Source organism: Periplaneta americana, chromosome 5 (assembly GCF_040183065.1).
Source record: "Periplaneta americana isolate PAMFEO1 chromosome 5, P.americana_PAMFEO1_priV1, whole genome shotgun sequence".
Lineage (NCBI taxonomy): Eukaryota > Metazoa > Arthropoda > Insecta > Blattodea > Blattidae > Periplaneta > Periplaneta americana.
Window position 1 is genome coordinate 189,226,764 of NC_091121.1, and position 14,162 is coordinate 189,240,925.

General features: G+C 34.4%; 1 protein-coding gene across 3 annotated transcripts in view; it reads left to right on the top strand.

The window, feature by feature from the left end:
- The window catches only part of LOC138700351 (trypsin-1-like), a 151,590-nt gene that overhangs the window by 32,822 nt on the left and 104,606 nt on the right, over positions 1-14,162 (top strand). Inside the window, exon 7 of one of the 3 annotated variants that reach the window (XM_069826921.1) lies at positions 1,259-2,225. The exons of the other annotated variants lie outside the window; for them this stretch is intronic. Within the exon in view, the coding sequence (XP_069683022.1) occupies positions 1,259-1,405 (147 nt within the window). The 3' untranslated portion in view covers positions 1,406-2,225. Of the gene's footprint in view, positions 1-1,258; positions 2,226-14,162 lie in introns of those variants that run through there. 3 annotated transcript variants of the gene reach the window in all.

Sequence of the window (14,162 nt, forward strand, 5' to 3'; positions counted from 1 at the left end):
AACAAGAAAAAAAAAAGAGCCGAAGAAAGAGAGAGAGATCAACATAAAAGAGAGCATAAACAACAACAAATTACAGTCATCGGACGCCAGCGGACTCGAAGCACTACCTGATCCGATTAAAGGAATGCTCAGCGGAAAATAGTATGTCTGCGCCACAGCACATATGCAACCTGCGAGGTATCAATCGGAGGTAACAGGAGGTCTCCGATTGAAAGCGCGCAAACAACCGCTCCGGAGAAAATCTAATCATAAGCAGCACTACATTCAACAGCAGGATTTGTACAGATACGGAATTAAAATTTGGAGCTAGTCTTAATGGGAGTCCGCCTGTATGTAGGCAACAATTTCGCACGTCTGTCCGCAAGTAGCATATATACAGGGGGTCTTGTTTACTGCACATGCGCAATATGTTGTAAGCGAGAATTACACAATAAAGGGGCTCCAAATTTTATTTCTGTATCGGTACATTTTTCTATCAAATCTTAAACTGAAAATTTTTCGTATTAAGAAAATCTTTATTGAAAAGTTTTTCGAAGGTTAAAAATATCGTAATTTATGATTGGCTACAGTGCTCGCCAATGGAATCAATATCGAACATTGCAAAGATTTTTCGGAGGGAAATTTCCAAGTGTAAATCTAGCTTTCAGGTGTAACTCCCTGTGAAATATTAATTTATATTGGATATAGTAAAAACGAAAACAGAAACATCATGGTAATGACTGTACGCAAAATAAATTCACAATGAGATTCAAATTTTTAAGGTTTGACGCTTATTTTTGGATGGAATCTGTGAAATTTTAGAATATTTATGTTTAAACTTGTGCACTTACGAGTATCTAAACACAGCTTGATTCATTTTGAACTCCCAACATTTAAAATTCTCCTTGGAGCAGGAAACAATTATAACATTGTAACTATGACAACAATGAAATGTCTTCATTCGTTTCACCATAATAACATCAAAGCATATTTCTGGTATGATTTGGAATAAAAGAAGCAGGAATATAATGTGTATGTTACTGTCCAGGGTGTAGGATTTAACCACAGTCTACTAATATACAGTCACGAAGCTTGAGTTTTGAGGGTGCTAGAAACAATAGACTGTGACGGTACTATTTTGCATTGCCTGTAATGAGGCGATATTAGCGATCCTAGTGGTGAGCAACTATCTAATGTTTGCATATTTACTACGTATTGAGTTTCGCGACTGTATATACTAGACTGTGATTTAACTATGACCTTATTCTATGTTTCACAGGGTGATTCCGGCGGCCCACTGTTTGTGGATGGAACTCTTGTTGGACTGGTATCCTGGGCAAATGGCTGTGCTAGAATAGGATACCCAACGGTCTACACCAGAGTCTCTGCTTACAGGGATTGGATAAGACAGAACACTGGGGTATAAGAAAACTCCTGTAGCTGTTGTTCAACTTCGCTTATTTAAGTGCGTTTTCATTCACATTTTAATACCCAATGAATGTCATAGCTGCGTATTTGTTTTATGGGGAAAAATATTTTCTGTGTAAATCTGTTACACCATGTAATTGAAGAGCTTATTTTCAAAACGACACTTGTCTATTCCCATAACTTTACAGGAAATCACGAAAAACGTTACTAGATAAAAATAATTTACCAGTTAGACAAGAGACTTTACGAAACCAAAAAGTTCGGGTGCATTTAGAATCAAATGGGAACATGAGACTTTTATTTCAAAGCTGGAACTAATATTATGTCGCAATTTTTGCTGTTTACAAAAGTAAGTTTGATTCCAATAGTCACATTTAACGTAAGATTTTAGTGGTTTACAGGGCGTTCTGAAGCTGAATCATGATAGTTTATGTAGAGTTATATTTGAAGAACACATGGATATAGAAAGTTAATTTTCGTTATCAGGTGGACAAGAGACGTTTTGAAAATGAGCACTGCAGTTATTAATTATCTGAAAAAATTGGATTGTTATTTGATCAGGTCCATATTACAATATTCTCATAAAATCATAAAACATGTATTATACTATAAATATTGAATGTTATGTTCTTTTGTATGCCCACCACTAAACATGTTATTCGTCATTTTTGTCTTTTGCCTAATAAGCATTTCTGAATGTTACAAATATCAATTTAAATATTTCAACTATTGTTCATTCAACCAAAAAATAACTATAGCTGTAACGACGATTTACTATATATTTAAAAAATCTGGAAATAAAACTACAATCGTTATAAGTGATGTTCGTCATTTCAACACAGCCTTCACAAATTTTTCCGATCCTAGATAATTTGTTTCAATTTCTTTCCAGCATTTCCACATAAATAACATGGTAATGCCTTTAAAGGTATACCATTGACCTGAAAAAATTTAGTGAAATTCATTTTTATTTTATATCGCAGCTACTAAAAAAGCTAAAGGAGCAAAACTTTTAATTTTATATTTGAAGAGAAAAATTCGCTCTGGCGCCGGGGATCGAACCCGGGTCCTTGGTTCTACGTACCAAGCGCTCTGAGCTACGCCGAATTCAAGCCTCCTTCAGTGTTTCCCTTGCTCGATATACATACATTACACCTTATAACACACTGTCTATAAGCAAACCAAACACTTTTGCAATTAATAAAGGAGTTCGTCGTTGATGATGATGATGATGATGATGATGATGATGATGATGATGATGATGATGATGATGATGATGATGATGATGATGATGATGATGATGATGATGATGATGATGATGATGAAGCCTATGTATTTATTCGCACTGCAAATGTGTAAATACCAGGTGGCAGTGGTAAATAATTACACTCAATAATTACAATAATAATAAATACAATTAATAATAATAATAATAATAATAATATTAACAAGGAGCATCCTAATTTAAATGCATTACGATCACTTAAAATAGCATTTGAAGTAAATCTAATTTGTATCTTAACCCTAAGTTCGAACTCAAACCCACGAGTATGATATGTTCATACCTGCATAAGTACCTTTCAGCACTACACTCATTTCGCTGTCGACTCACTCACTACATTGTAACTACGACACATTTCACTGATACTATCTGATTTCACTAACACTTCAAAAACATTTCAAATATTTTGCTCTACCACTATAAACTATAAAACTTCACTGACACAAACACACTTCACTGACACAACACACTTCTTTACTGATACAACACTTCAAATAACAAAACACCAATTACACCCGTTAAATAGTGCGTATAATATACTACCGTCTATTAATAAAGTCCTTAAGTCCATTTGTAAATACATTTTGGTTATTGGTAAAGTCTTTAGCAAGTCTGCAGGTAAAGCATAATAATAATAATAGTAATAGTAATAATAATAATAATAATAATAATAATAATAATAATAATAATAATAATAAGGAGCATCCTAAGTTAACTGAAGTACGATCACTTAAAATAACATTTAAGGTAAATCTAATTTGTATCTTAACTTAAGTTCGAACTAAAACCACGAGTATGATATGTTCATACATGCACAAGTTCCTTTCAGCACTACACTCATTTCGCTGTCAACTCACTCACTGCACTGGATCTACGACACATTTCACTGATACTATCCTGATTTCACTAACACTTCAAAAACATTTCAAATACTTTGCTCTACCACTATAAACTATAAAACTTCACTCACACAAACACACTTCACTGACACAACACACTTCTTCATTGATACAACACTTCAAATAACAAAACATCAAGTACACCCTTTAAATAGTGCGCGTCATATGCTACCGTCTATTAATAAAGTCCTTAGCCTATTTTAAATACATTTTTGGTTGTTGGTAAAGCCTTTAGCAAGTCTGCAGATAAAGCATAATAATAATAATAATAATAATAATAATAATAATAATAATAATAATAATAATAGTAACAAGGAGCATCCTAAGTTAACTGAAGTACGATCACTTAAAATAACATTTAAAGTAAATCTAATTTGTATCTTAAATTAAGTTCGAACTAAAACTCACGAGTATATGTTCATACATGCACAAGTTCCTTTCAGCACTACACTCATTTCGCTGACAACTCACTCACTGCACTGGAACTACGACACATTTCACTGATACTATCCTGGTTTCACTAACACTTCAAAAACATTTCAAATACTTTGCTCTATCACTATAAACTATAAAACTTCACTGACAAAAACACACTTCACTGACACAACACACTTCTTCATTGATACAACACTTCAAATAACAAAACATCAAGTACACCCTTTAAATAGTTTGCGTAATATGCTACCGTCTATTAATAAAGTCCTTAAGCCTATTTTAAATACATTTTTGGTTGTTGGTAAAGCCTTTAGTAAGTCTGCAGATAAAGCATAATAATAATAATAATAATAATAATAATAATAATAATAATAATAATAATAATAATAATAATAATAATAACAAGGAGCATCCTAAGTTAACTGAAGTACGATCACTTAAAATAACATTTAAAGTAAATCTAATTTGTATCTTAAATTAAGTTCGAACTAAAACTCACGAGTATGATATGTTCATACATGCACAAGTTCCTTTCAGCACTACACTCATTTCGCTATCAACTCACTCACTGCACACTGTAACTACGACACATTTCACTGATACTATCCTGGTTTCACTAACACTTCAAAAACATTTCACTGTTCAAATACTTTGCACTGCCACTATAAACTATAAAACTTCACTGACACAAACACACTTCACTGACACAACACACTTCTTCACTTATACAACACTTCAAATAACAAAATATCAATTACACCCTTTAAATACTGTGCATAATATACTACCGCCTATCAATAAAGTCCTTAAACTTATTTTTAAATACATTTTTGGTTACTGTATGTATGTGTATTTATTCACACTGCAAATGGGTATATACCCGGTGGCAGTGGTAACTAATTACACTCAATAATGACAATTAATAATAAACAATTAATAATAATAATAATAATAAGAATAAGAATAATAATAGTATAATGATAATAACAAGGAGCATCCTAAATTAAATGAAGCACGATCATTTTAAATAGCATTTAAAGTAAATCTAATTTGTATCTTAACCCTAAGTTAGAACTAAATCCAACGAGTATGATATGTTCATACATGCACAAGTACCTTTCAGCACTACACTTATTTCGCTGTCGACTCACTCACTGCACACTGTAACTACGACACATTTCACTGATACTATCCTGATTTCACTAACATTTCAAAAACATTTCACTGTTCAAATACTTTGCACTGCCACTATAAACTATAAAACTTCACTGACACAAACACACTTCACTGACACAACACACTTCTTCACTTATACAACACTTCTAATAACAAAATATCAATTACACCCTTTAAATAGTGTGCGTAATATGCTACCTTAAGCCTATTTTTAAATACACTTTTGGTTATTGGTAATGCCTTTAGTAAGCCTGCAGGTAAATAATAATAATAATAATAATAATAATAATAATAATAATAATAATAATAATAATAATAATAATAATAATGTGGGAAAACAACAAAATCTGTATGTTTTACCTGTGTTTACTTTATTGTTTATTTTACATCATTCACATTTGTCAAACACAAATACACGATATGGAATAATATGTAAGCAGGAAGTAAAAATAATCAAAGTTAAGACTTGTATTAACCCTAGCAATACCAATGAGCGCGAGATTAAATAGATGATAGATTGTAAGTCGGAGGAGAATTACTTCAGTAGTTTGTTTAAAATATTAGTTTTGGGAATTAATTAAAGATATAGTCTTTTTTTTTTCTGAAGTTTTAAAAGGTTTACCTTATTTTTTTTTACAAGACCAAAGGGGCTGCTTTGTACCCACCTTCTCCAAAGTATATAATTTAATTATGTAACTGATATATTAAAAATATGAAAATATTATCGATTGTCAGTTATAAATCCTTCTATCTTACTGTGTTATTATGGTTATTAGAGGAGAAATATTCGATCCCCGCGCGCCGGAGCGAATTTTTCTCCTCTAATAACAATTGTTACCATAACAGATATATGTGGGACGAAAAAATTAATCTTTGTGTTATTGTTTAATCGTTTTCACTACTAAAATACGAAAATATGTCTAAGTGGACAAAAAATATCATCTCTTCTTGAAGTGTTAAAATGTAAAATATTATGTTTTATTTAACAACACTCGCAACTGCGGAGGTTATATCAGCGTCGCCGGATTTTGTCCCGCAGGAGTTCTTTTACATGCCAGTAAATCTACTGACATGAGCCTGTCGCATTTAAGCACACTTAAATGCCATCGACCTGGCCCGGGATCGAACCCGCAACCTTGGGCATAGAAGGCCAGCGCTATACCAACTCGCCAATCAGGTCGACTCTTTTTGAAGTAATTGAAGTTGCAACACTTGCTACCAAGCTCACAATATCTAACAGATGTTTCATTATGTTCTTTCATTAACCCATGAATGCCCAGATAAAAAAAGGAATTCATAATCCTATAATTTTATAATATTATATTTGTTATACCTTACTGAGTACAAATACACAAAAAATACAGTTTTTTCTCTTCCGGTATGGTAGATATGACCTGTATGATATAACATACGCTGGACAGTTACAGTATCAGTTTCATACAAATACTTATTAGGCCCCTACAATGTAAGAAAGGAATTTTGAACTAATATTTTAACAATATATCCTTGTCTAATCACTTTAATTATCATTTTAGATACTTCAACAACATTTTTTTTTTGTTTCCTTCATTTTATATAATATTTTAGAAGACAAGTATCAAGATGATCAACATTACATTTGACGGCAACAAAATTTAGCACATTTCCCACGGTAAGCACATCTGCGCCGAGTGCTTTACCAGACAACTATATGATCAAGTCTATAATGTGTTTCATTGAGAACTTGGTTCCTCCCTTTAGGTGTTACAGTCTTAGAAATGCCCATTAGTGGTGTTGCAAGCAATGACTTTACAATTTGTCTTGTGAATGCCAGCAAAGATACTGCCTTCTGATATTGTCTGTACAGCATCAACAAGTTGACTACTGATCCATTGATATAAAATCTGATAAGGGGCCAGTACCATTTCTTGGACCATAGTCGAAGTCGATAGAGTCCTCTCAATTTGCCAAACATGTCCACACCACCCATACACGCATTATACATTTTTATAACTTTCGGTTGTTGAACAATGATTTTGCTCTTATCCTTAGTTCTCCACCGTGAGCATAAGTCTAAAGAAACTACATCTAGTGTTGCTGCATTTGTTGCTATAGTGACCTGAGCATTGTCATTCCATCGTCAGATTACTTGATGTGTCTTTGATGGCATGGCAAGTACCTGTAACGGATTTTTTTTTTCAGATTCTTTGGAGGTGCCTTTTCAATTCCATCAGCTATTATAATTCCAAAGCACGTGATATTTACTGCTGAAAATTTTTACAATAACCCAAAGGAAGTGAAATAATTATCTATAAACAGTTTACTGTCATCAGGTAGCAATCCAACACAAAGCATCTATGTGATAGCATTTCCTAGAGTCATCCCTGGTGCTCGTTCGACTCTCCCTGTATACGGTTCGAACTTTATAAGGTACACTGCAGGCTCGTCAAGCACGAAGGTTTATACCCAAATCTGATTGTTTTTCATCGTATGAATTGCTTGATGCTGTGATGACAAAAATATGGTTTCATTGCTTCATCAACTGAATATGAATTTGGATCAATGCCAACCATGTTCCGGAACATTTCATTTAGACGATTGAAGAGTGGCCTAAGTTTGTATATTTTATCATTCTTGTCAACTGTGTTATTGTGATTGAAATGAATGAAATGATGAACTGTTTCAAATTTGTTTCTGGTGATACAGTTTGCAACTAGAATGTTATGGCTATCAGGACGAATCTCCCAGTACATTCTTTGCGAAGGCAATTAGAGATATCCAGACAAAAGCAAAATGCCAAGGTATTGATACATGTCTTCCATAGATCTTATGATATATGGATAATCTTTCATTACGGCATATTTCACAGTTCCTCGAATTGTGTAATAAACAACAGTAAGCTAAATGCCACCACTGTCTCGAGTAGCCTACTCACTCACCCTGCGCGGAAGAGATAATACGTCAGTATTCCGTAGTATACCTCTTTGACCTCTTTCCAGGGGGTTGGAGTTAAAACTCCACTTTTGAACACCTCTGCTCTAGGCTTACAGTTTGTAAGTTTTTTCCGTCCATTTCACATATGCTCCAAGGAGAATTCATCTACCAGAATATACAGAAAATGATATCGTTACTGCTCAGCGTATGATATCTCATACCATATTTAGAAACTGAATTTGCTATGCTTCTATACAAAGATGCATGTACACCAAATAGCCTGAATTATTCACGAATACCTAACAAGTAATATTAGAACTAGTTTCATAATTCATGATATAATTTATATTGAAAATAAGTACCTTTATTCTAATCAATGTTTTCTTATTTTTAAGATCCAAACTAGAAACCTCATACCAACAAGAGAAACGATCACAGAGCATTCAACAATGCCTGAATCTTAAACCACATCCATGTACTCCCTACACGAAAAAAATTGTTAACTTGAAGTCAAAGGGAAATTAATGAAAAAATGTTTTTCACCCCGTATTTTTAATCATACGCTGGGCATTAATGGGTTAATAACTAAAAATAAGGATTTTCGGACTACGTTTATATGAACTCTTTCTTGTTTTGGTGTGAGGAACATGCTTCTAAGGCTTGTCAAAGTATTTCTGAAACACCATATTTACAATATGTACAATATCAAACATCTTGCATTATCAATAGACATTATAGTTACAATATGTACAATATCAACAGTGTTGCATTATCAATAGACACTGTATTTACAACATGAATACGAAAAAGTTTGTATCTTTAGAGGTAAATATTTATTCTCAGTTGCTATCATGCAGGCATCACAAGCACAAAGTGTCTCTTACATAAAGAAGTAATTTTCCATAGGCATGTTTTAAATATCTTTTCCATATTGTCGTTTCACTCTGGAAAGTTCCTTTTTGTGTATTTTCCCATGAAACTTTTGAAACATGGATTTTTGTCATTTATTTAACGGAATATCAGCCCTTACCATCACGTGGCATACGTCTGCAAAAAATTCGGATTGCATGCTTGGATATGCAGTATATGCATTATTCCCTCCCTTTCGTTTCAACCCAACATGTGAATTTGTTGACGATGTATTTTACCACGACAATGCTCTTCAATATTAAATTTAGTAATCCCTCAATATTTCTGCACTAGCCGTACCCTTACGCTCCGCTGCACTTGCTAGAAATAATATAAAGTAATTACATAATTAAAATAAGATATTTGGTCCAGCGAAATTTCGTGTTTGATAGTAAGATAAATCGCTTAATATGTCACTTAATTCAAATTGTATTTAAATTATTAATATATTATATTATATTATATGCTCGACAATGCCGAAATGTAGTAATTATACACCTGGTAGCTGTCCTTTAATGCATGTCATTAAAGTACACCTACTCATTAAAGTACAGGTCTTCAGCCAATGACAAGTCAGCTTTGTACCGTTATATCGATTATTCTCGGATATGCAATCGACAGACAACTAGCGAAAAGTCACGCAGGCTGGAAATCCAATACTGTCGCAGAAGGTTATGTTCTGTTACTATAATTTTTTTTTATTGGGTTATATTACGACGCTGTATCAACATCTAGGTTATTTAGCGTCTGAATGAAATGAAGGTGATAATGCCGGTGAAATGAATCCGGGGTCCAGCACCGAAAGTTACCCAGCATTTGCTCGTATTGGGTTGAGGGAAAACCCCGGAAAAAACCTCAACCAGGTAACTTGCCCCGACCGGGATTCGAACCCGGGCCACCTGATTTCGCGGCCAGACGCGCTGACCGTTACTCCACAGGTGTGGACCTGTTACTATAATAATTAGCGTTAATTGTAAATAATATCCAAATAAATTCAATTTGTCATCTCGTTTTTCAATTCTAAATCATTTTCCAGGTTATATCAGAATAATGTTCATTCTTATTCTGTGCCAAGGTCAATGACATTCGGCCTCGGAAAAAATCAATACTTTCGCGTCTACGCACATCTCACAATTCAGGTAAGTTCGCACATAACCATAAAAAGACCTAATTTTCAATACTTTCAAGTTAGAAATATGGTCGAGCATGAAAAGTCGTATGAAACTTGCCTATAATGGTAATTAAGACGCTCGTATGAAAATTATGAAACTCGCTTTCGCTCGTTTCATAAACAAACATACTTGCGTCTTCATTACTACCACTATAGGCTCGTTGCATAATGTACTAATATTATATTATATTATATTATATTATATTATATTATATTATATTATATTATATTATATCGTCGCCTGAATGCAAGAACTAGGTAACTTGATTTTTCATATTTTGTGACATCGCCTATTTACTTATTTATTGCACTAAGGAATACGCCTCGTTTTCTTTTAACTATTTGTTATATTGGAAAATAGATGTCGCTGTTATCGTTCGATCAGTTACCTAGATCCTGGATTACATTTTGTGCGATTTTTGCTATGCTATAAAAGAGGTAACTAAAAAACGCAAATTTCGAGTTACCTAGTTCTTGCATTCAGGCGACGATATTATATTATATAAAAAGTGTGTTGATAACGGATGTACTTCGATAAGTAAGTTTTTAATTTGTTGTGGGGGCTGTTGACTCTCAGGAAGAACAACTTTTACAACAGCGCAACATAATCTTCTTGGCTCATTACGATGTCTTTTAGCATGGCAATGCTGTTCAGTATTAAATTTGTATTGTTAGGAGAAAATCCACAAACGATTAGGGAAAACGCGGAAATTCTACTTGAAGCAAGTAAAGAGATAGGGTTGGAAGTTAATCCCGAAAAGACTAAGTATATGATTATGTCTCGTGATCAGAATATTGTACGAAAGGAACTATAAAAGTTGGAGATTTATCCTTCGAAGAGGTGGAAAACTTCAAATATCTTGGAGCAACAGTAACAAATATAAATGACACTAGGGAGGAAATTAAACGCAGAATAAATATGGGAAATGCCTGTTATTATTCGGTTGTGAAGCTTTTGTCATCTAGTCTGCTGTCAAAAAATCTTAAAGTTAGAATTTATAAAACAGTTATATTACCGGTTGTTCTGTATGGCTGTGAAACTTGGACTCTCACTTTGAGAGAGGAACATAGGTTAAGGGTGTTTGAGAATAAGGTGCTTAGGAAATATTTGGGGCTAAGAGGGATGACGTTACAGGAGAATGGAGGAAGTTACACAATGCAGAGCTGTACACATTGTATCCTTCACCTGAAATAATTAGGAATATTAAATCCAGACGTTTGAGATGGGCAGGGCATGTAGCACGTATGGGTGAATCCAGAAATGCATATAGAGTGTTAGTTGGGAGGCCAGAGGGGAAAAGACCTTTAGGGAGGCCGAGACGTAGATGGGAAGATAATATTAAAATGGATTTGAGGGAGGTGGGATATGATGGTAGAGACTGGATTAATCTTGCTCAGGATAGGGACCAATGGCGGGCTTATGTGAGGGCGGCAATGAACCTCCGGGTTCCTTAAAAGCCAGTAAGTAAGTATTTCTTCTTCTTTCTGCAGTACACAATTCGAATTCTATCATAATTATATAACCAATAAAAAAAATAATTAGAGCCGAATTCCTCAACATATTGCTGTATTGTTTTATATTTTCATTTGTAGTTCTGTTTATACATTCGAACTTTCCGCTATCACTAGAGTACGAGACATGGAAGCCCGTCACTTGAGGACAGCATAAAGTAACAATACTAACACTTCTTGACCTTAGCAAAGCTTTCAACTCTGTAAATTTTGACCTGCTCACCCATAAATTGAGAAATCTGCATTTGTCAGAGACTGCTGTGAGTTGGTTCGAATCCTATGTACGGGAAAGACGACAATTTGTTGTATCCGGGAATCGAAACTCTTCCTGGCTTAACATAACATCAGGTATACCACAGGGTTCGGTACTCGGACCATTGTTGTTCACAATATATGTCAATGATATTACATCTCATGTAAGGCATTGTAGCTATCACTTGTATGCTGACGACCTTCAATGCTACATCTCTTCCCGCTTTGACCGAATAAATGACGCTATAGATAAATTGAACGAAGACATTGACTTGATTGTGACATGGACAAAGAAATTCCATCTTAATATCAATCCTGGAAAGACATAAGCAATCATATTAGGACACAAACGGCAAACCGACGCTGTAAAGCACCTCGACATTTCCCCCGTTAAAGTAAGTACAGTGCATATCCCTTTCAGTTCATCGGTGAAAAAATCTTGGCATTCACATGGATAATAATCTCAACTGGGACATGCAAATCACAGAAACCTGCAGAAAAGTATATTCTATTATCCATGTCCTAAAAAGGATAAATGTTCATCTTCCCTCTTGCTTAAAAAAGTCCCTTGTGCACACCCTTGTATTTCCCTATTTTGACTATGATGACATTTTACTGACTGACCTCTCCAGCGACAACAAAACGAAACTTCAACGTGCTCATAATTTGTGTGTACGTTTTGTAAGCAATGTTCGTAAATATGATCATATTACCCCATCCCTGGAAGCAATAGGTTGGCTTAAACTATATAAGAAAAGAAATTTACATTCACTTCTCCTTCTCTTCGAAATCTTGAACTCTTCTATTCCTTCGTGCCTGTCGTCTCGCTTCACTTACCTTTCTTCCCACCACAATCTGAACACACGCTCTCGCCATGAAACAATACTAACAATACCATCCCATCGCACGTCCCCATACTCATCCTCTTTCACAATAGCCCTGCCAAGACTCTGGAATTCGTTACCTGCTAACATAAGGGACTGTCGAAATAAAATTCAATTCAAACGCAAACTTACTAGGCACTTGGTCAGTAATTGAGACTCGTTCAGACACGGTTTCTTGTAAATAGTTCTCTTAATCTATCACAAAATATTTCAATATCCGGTAATTTCATCACTATATTATTTTGTTATTATATGTTTAATTTGTAATTCAGTAAATACAAAAATATTCTTTGTTCTTAACTTCTATGATAAAATGTCTAGCTTTCATTAATCAGGTATTCTTGTCGTACTTTAATTTTTATTGTAATTGTAATTGTAAATTTAATATTAATTGTAATTTTATTGTTCATGTTATAGTTATAATCCCCTGGTAGAGGGGCAGAGAAGGCCTGACGGCCTTATCTCCACAAGGTTAAATAAATAAATACTAAATAAATAAATACTAATACTAATACTAAATGTTTGATTTGAAACGTCAACAGACTGTGCAAACTGAGGAGGTTGTTATACAATAGCTAGCGACGCCGCTTTGTATGGTCCAGTAACAACACAAATCATATCCTATCCTCCTGCATTAATTACTTAAGAACCCCAAGCCTGACTATGAAAAAACAAAAAAGCGAATAACTGTACGGGAATAATAACTGAGGAATAACAGGGGTTGACATTCACCATGTCTTAAAAAGATCTCAAGTAGGCATTACTTACGTAAGAAAACATATCGCACCCTCCAGTAAAATAGTGTCTAACTCGAAAATTGTGATTTGTTAAGATATATTTCCTAGTACTTATGGCTTTCAAGGAACCCGGAGGTTCATTGCCGCCCTCACATAAGCCCGCCATTGGTACCTATCCTGAGCAAGATTAATCCAGTCTCTACCATCATATCACACCTCCATTTTAATACTATCCTCCCATCTACGTCTCGGCTTCCCAGAAGGTATTTTTTCCCTTCTGCCTCCCAACTAACACTCTATATGCATTTCTGGATTCGCACATACGTGCTGCATGCCCTGCCCATCTCAAACGTCCGGATTTAACGTTCCTAATTATGTTAGGTGAAGAATACAATGCGTGCAGTTCTGTGTTGTGTAACTTCCTCCATTCTCCTGTAACTTCATCCCTCTTAGCCCCAAATATTTTCCTAAACACTTTATTCTCAAGCACCCTTAACCAATGTTCCTCTCTCAAAGTGAGAATCCAAGTTTCACAACCATACACAAGAATCGGTAATATAACTGTTTTATAAATTCTAACTTTCA